The sequence below is a fragment of the Loa loa genome (genome assembly GCF_000183805.2).
Source record: "Loa loa unplaced genomic scaffold supercont3.258, whole genome shotgun sequence".
NCBI classification, from domain to species: Eukaryota; Metazoa; Nematoda; class Chromadorea; order Rhabditida; family Onchocercidae; genus Loa; species Loa loa.
The window spans coordinates 20,116-26,881 of record NW_018108438.1 but is presented as its reverse complement, the minus strand read 5'-3'; the positions used below and the strand labels follow the sequence as shown (position 1 = coordinate 26,881).

At 21.8% G+C, this 6,766-nt stretch overlaps 1 protein-coding gene across 1 annotated transcript in view; it reads left to right on the top strand.

Moving 5' to 3' along the window:
- Positions 1-4,976: 4,976 nt before the first annotated feature.
- The window catches only part of LOAG_18310 (hypothetical protein), a gene marked incomplete at both ends in the record, with an annotated part of 4,785 nt that continues 2,995 nt past the window's right edge, over positions 4,977-6,766 (top strand). Inside the window, 3 exons of the mRNA XM_020450972.1 lie at positions 4,977-5,167; positions 5,851-5,991; positions 6,307-6,514. Of these exons, the coding sequence (XP_020305292.1) occupies positions 4,977-5,167; positions 5,851-5,991; positions 6,307-6,514 (540 nt within the window). The remainder of the gene's footprint in view (positions 5,168-5,850; positions 5,992-6,306; positions 6,515-6,766) is intronic.

The following is a 6,766-nucleotide window of genomic DNA, read 5'->3' as shown; positions in this document are numbered from 1 at the left end:
GTGATAAGGATTCATTGATAATATCTTCATGTGGTAAGGAATTTAATCCAATTCAAATAATTATTAAGGAAACAAAAATGAAAATGAAGGTTATTAATAAATTATTAATGATAATAGATTTATCAATGCAGGGAAAAAGATTCGAACAAATTGCAAAATGGAAAACAACAAATATTTAATTATATTATGCAAAAATTACAATACATATGATATTATTTTAAAAATTTTGTCTTCAAAAAATGTTTCCAGAAGATTCATATGAATATCAATTGATAAGAAAATTAAGAATGATTGAAATTGAAATTAGCAAAATGATTAGAATCGATTAAAAGAGAATGAAAATGATAATGATAAAATAACTGTAAAGCGTAGCGATGTGAGAAAAAACTTTCCCTTTTAAAATTTTTATGAAAGACTAAAATTCATTATGAAATACTTTCAAAATAATTTAAAATTTTTGAACTCCTTAATGAAGTGTTGTCAAAAGAAAAAAAAATGTTTACGAAGAGAAATACTGGAAAATATTGAAATACTTTATATTAACAATCATCATTAACTTCTATTCGTCCCTCAAAAAATTGCTACATCAATAAATTATCAATTATATTTTGATTGCTAATGTGAAAATTTCTCTAAAACAATAAAATTCTCAATAAAATATTATGCGAAAAAAGTGTTTGTTTTGTGAATTTAATTAAAAATTATTGTTAAAATATAATTTTGTATAATTGAAATAAAATTACCAAAAATATAACTTTTTTGCAATTTTTTTCTTTTAATCAATAATTTTGGGAAAATTTTTGTTATAAATCAAACTTAATGAAATTAGCATTTTTGCATTTCAAATGAAAAATTCACGAAAATATATTGGTGAAAATAAAAAACATAGAGAGAATTTAATTTAAAAAAGATGAGTTTAAATATGTTCCCATTAAAGATTTTATCCATTAGGCTATTTGGTCACCTTAGGCCAAGAAAAAAAAGACAACTATCTGAGCCAAAACTAAGTATAAAACATAATTAAGTTATAAGGATAAAATAAAAACTGCATATTAAATAAACAGAATAAATGTTTGTTGCGCTAAGAAAGACTTTTTTTTTCTTCTCTTTCTCTCTCTTTTTCATCTTTGTTTTGAAGTTTTTTCGCCTTTATTTATTTTTTTTAATTTTCTAACTGTCAATGTTTGTCACAGCAAATATGATTGTTTGGGGATTTAAATATTCAAATATTATCATTTCAAATTTCATGCAAAAATGTTATTTATGGTTTGAAAATTTAAGCATGTTTAAATTTGATAACATACAAAGATAGTTTCATTAATTTTTGATAAGTAAACGGCAAAGATTATTGAATCAAAAGAAGGAATTGTATTTTAAAAAAATGGACAAAAAAGTGAAACGAAGAGAATGAAAATAGGAAATGAATAAATTTCGGTTAGAAGATGAAATTTCTTTTATCATTTTTACTTAAATACTTATCGTTTTTGTAACTTCTCTCGTTTCTTCCATTTCCGCTTCGATTTCTTATTCAGCGCTTTTGTCACTTCCAAAAAATATTTTATTATTATTCGTTTTGTTTGAAGAAAATTTTGTATAATTATATTTTGATTCAATTGTTTGTTTCATTTTCTATACATATTTTTTTTTATTTCTTAGTTTATAATATTTTAAACTACAAAATAAATGTATTATTCCTTCAGGATAGTTATTATTAATTTTTAAATTATTTCAGTTTAATTTAAGTTTTTATATTGCGGTAATAATTTCTAGAAAATGATTTTGTTTTTGTCTCACTTTTCTTCGTTTTCTTTTTTTTGAATAAAAAGTTATCGTTTGTTGGTTGAAAGTTCAAAGTTTAAAAATGGTATGGTCATTGTTGTAATATTTGTATTTGTTTGTTTGGATTGGGTTTTTTTTTTTGAATTGAATTTAAATTACAAGATGATTTATTTTTTCCGCAACGAAATTTCGTTAAAATTCATAATTATTTAAAGCAATCGTTTTCGTAATAATTGCCTTTTTTAAATTATTTTTGAATTTCGAACAGCTTTAATTCTAATTTAGGACAAGTTGAAGCCGTTGTTTGAAATGTAATTTTAGAAAATGGAAGTAAATGTGGCTGTGTTTTAAATTTTGAATAGCAATTCAAAAGTATTTCTATTTTCCTGTTTTTCTTCGATTTTTCACATATTTATTTCAATTGAATAAAAGTGAAATTTTTTCAAATTCTATCCGAAACTTTTGTAAAATTCAAATTTTAAAAGCGCATTACAGTTTTCTTTTTTCCTTTCGATAAAAAAAAATATTATTTATCAAAATGATACAATTAGAGTAAAATAATTTTAAGTTATTTATTCCAATTTGAAAAATGTCAAGCTATTCTTCCTCTTTCACTTTCAATTCCTCTAATAATGATATCTTTATATGAAAAATAAAGAAATAAACAGAAATACTTTACTTGTTTGAAATATAAAATAGAATATAAAATTTTTAGAGACAAAATTTGTCCAATTTTGTTATATTTTTTAATTTCTATTTATATATGAAATTTCAATTATTTTATAATATTCTCAACATTTTGATTTTTTTCTTTTTTTTTTCTAATGAGAATATGAAATCTAAGAAATGGTAATGGTGAATGCAACATTAGTACAGTATGAATGATAATAGAGAATATAAATGTACCAAAAAATTTTTCGCCTTCTTAATTAATGAATTTAAAATTTAAATAATTAGCAAATTTAAAATACATTTATCACTCAACTATTTATTAATAACAAATCAATTTTTATTTTTACAAAAAAAAAGAAAGGGAAAACAAAGCTTTGAAAAAAATTTCAAGTCATCAGGTAAATCGTTATTTGTAACAAAATAATGAGGATTTAAAGCGAAGAAGGAAGAAACGTATATGAATGATAAAAAAAAAAAAAAAGTAAATTAAAATTCAAAAATTAATTCCATTTTTTGCTTCGTTCATTTGAAAACATTCTTTAAGTTCAAAATTTTTTCATTTCCTGCTATTTTATTTTTTCTAATGTAAAAATCTTGTAAAATAAGAATTTTTTTTTTACAATTTTTCCTGAATTTCCTAAACAATTTAATTGCTAATATAATTTGTTTATAACAGATTGCAAAGTTTTTACCAATGCTAATTAACCTTAATGATGTGAAAAAAGTAACAAAAGAAAAAAAAATTAGTGATTAATTAAAATAATGTTAAATTTTAATTTTTATTTTTAATTTATAGTTTCTAGAAAATTTCTAAACTATATTAATTACAGAAAAGTTATTACTTTTCTTTTCTTCTTTTCCTCTTTCTTCTTTTTTCATCTTATTTCCTTTACTGGAAGCACAACGATACCACAGAATCTAACATCCGATTTTCGAAAAATTTCAATTCCTATGAGAATTTTCCCCCTTTCTTTCTCTCTCTCTCTTACAATTTCTCTTTTCTTCTTTAATTTTTTTTTGATAATATCTTTGCTATCTCCTTTTCTCTTATATCATCTGTAAACTTTTTTTTAAAAAAAAAAAAACTTTTTACAAATTTTCCTTTCATTTCAAATAATTTATTTAAACTTAGTGAAAAGTATTCATTGTCATCAACGATAACCGCATTGATAGCTGCCTATATTTGTAAAATATTTCCTTTCTCTTTTTTTTTTTTAAAAAAAAATTTACTTTTTAGTTTGTTAAAATTTGTTGAAATGAAGCAAAAGAAAATGGACTACTTTCTGCTTTCTTTTAAATCGCAAAACTAATTTACAATTTGAAAAAAATAAATAAGTAAATAACTTTTTGAACAACATTCTTCTTGTTTAAAATGATGAAAAATTTAGTCCAATATAATTTTAACGAACTGAAAAGTAAGTTTTTTCTTTCTTTTTTCTTTTTTTTTTTTTTTAGAAAAAACAGAACGAAAAAAAAACATACATCCAATGAAAAAGTTAGTCTGATTTATTCATTTTGGAATGAATTTTGCTTTCTTTTTTTTTTTTTTTTGCTTTCTATTTCAATTAACTTAACATATAATATTGTTCTAATATATCGTATTAGATTCAACCTTATTTCATTCAAATGATTCTAGCATAACAGTTTGATAATCTTACACATGATTGATTCCAATGAAATGGTGAATTTAAGCGTAATGAGTTTAAATTCAAATAAATGAATATAATATTCATTTTAGCGAAAGATATTTATCGCATATTTCTTAAATTATTTCATTCCTTCATTTTTGTGATGTTAAATTTTTGCATAAAATTAATTTTTACAAATGTAAGTGTGTTATTTTTGTCATCGTAGTTTTTAGATTTGCTCAGAATAATTATTAATTGATCAATTATTATCGAAAAAATTTTCAATTTAATGTATAATTAAAAGCTAAGTTATTTAAAAAAAAAACAAGTAATAACAAAAGGAAAAATAAGTTTTAATGAAGTGTGACAAAAAAAAAGTTTTTTTTTTTCACCTTTCACCTAAATAAGATACTTTGTGATTATATTATTACTGATTACTTAATAGGCCTCAAATTATTTGCTAATTAAGGATGGCAATAATTAGTAACTGTAATTATTATATTAACAAACGTAAATTAATTTGACATTCATTACATCTACAACTAATATCTACAGATTTATGCTTACTGATAAGCAAATTAGCGATTATTATCAATTCCACACTTTTATTATTGCTATTATTTTTGCTATTTAACATCTCAATCTAGCAGTCTAATCCTGAACAGGTATTTTTTGTACTTTTTTTATAAAAAGTTACTTGATAAATTCCGGAAATCAAACTTGATAAATCCTGAAAATGAAAAACTTTTACTTGATATTTTCTACACTTTTTTGATACTATCTGATCGATATAACAACTCCATTGAATTTTTCATTAATTATTCAACAATGAAGAATTTCATATTTTAGTGAAAAAAAAAAGATTAGTTATATTTATTATAGGATGCATAAAAAGGAATGATAAATGAAAAGATGGATGAGAATCAATTCGAGAATAGCAGTATTGTGTTACGTAATGATATAAATTGTAGCTATTATATGACTAATTATCTTAATGAGCGCTTTTGGCTTGTATCAGTTGTTGGTACTTCGGTAGCAACACTATCTATCATACAAAATTCATTTTTGTTTGCTATACTAATTGCTAAGTAAGTTTATTCCACTAAGTTTATTTTGTTTAATATTAGTTTAAATATTTAGAATCAATCATATACATATTAAAATCATTTAATTTTAACTTGAAATTATTCGTTCATATTTATTTCCAATTATTCCACTTTTTTTCCTATTTTTAAGAAAGCAATATGATTCAAAATATTATGCTAAGTAATTAATTAAGCGAATTATTTAACGATAATAAAAAATATATTGCCAAATATAGTTGACATATAAATCTAGCAAAAGTAATTCATTAAGTTTATGTTAATAAGCGATTAATTTCATAATGTATGTTGTTTGGTTTCATTCTTGTTTGCATTAATTATTTTATAAACGAATAATTGGTAATGTTTAAATCTCTTGAAAATATATTACAGTTTTCTTTAATTTTGTTTAATTATTATTAGCTTCATAATTTCTATAAAATGCTTATAATGGATAGCTTAAGATTGTAAGCCTTTATAGAATATTTTGAAACAACCATAAAATTCGTAACTATTTTAATATGTTATAGCATAATAATGATAATGTTTAGATAAATACATAAATAAATAATATTGAAATATTTTTTTCATTTTCCATTATTTCAATGCTAACTTTAGATGCTACAATGCCAATAATTTAAATCCAATAATTAATAATGAAATAATTTTTGCTAAATAATTAATTTCAGAAAATCTCATCGTCAGTCTTATGTATTATATTTTATCTTACTAGCATTTTTTGATATACTGATTGCTGGTGCATACATTCCATTAATGTCCATATCACAACTTGCTGATTATTTCATGTCACCTTTACTACTTCAGGCTTGGTATCATCCAGATATTATTTCCTAATTCATTTTAATTAAAACAATTATTTTCCATAAATATCATTCAGTAGCTCTTTTATGGGTTACTTATTTTATTTCACATATTAAATTATTTAAGCAATAATTATTTTTTAATTAATCGATGAAGATCTTTTTCTTTCCATGTCTTGTTTTTGCAATAATTCGAATTGGAAATATAAAAATTATATAAAATATAATTAGAAATATAAAATACAAAATATGATATAGAATATAATTTAAAAAAATTATTAATATAATCTTATTTACAATAACTAACATTCGTAATGAATTAAGGTACGCATATATGATACCAATGATAACGATATCACATATAGCAATGACATCATCATCATTCCTCATTCTTGCGGCAACATTTGAACGATACTGTATGACAGTTTCGCCAAAGATGGTGGATTTTTTAAATCGTTATCGTGATTATATTGCAGCTTTTGATATAATAGTTGGTATAGTGACTAAATCATCGCTTGCACTCGAATTTAAGGTTTGTTAAAAAAAAAAAAAAGGCGTAATTTTTTTTTTTTTTTTAAAAAGTATTTATTGTTTTTTGAAGGAATTTTAGATGAAAAAAAAACACCATTATGTTTGGAGAGATATTTATAGATTGATAGTAATATTTTTGAAGTAACGAAAAGAAAAATAATGTCATCAAATAAATCTTTTCTTCTTTTTTTTTTCTTAATTGCCGCTCATAGCATTATTATAATTGTTTATTATCTTGGGAATTTTATATCTT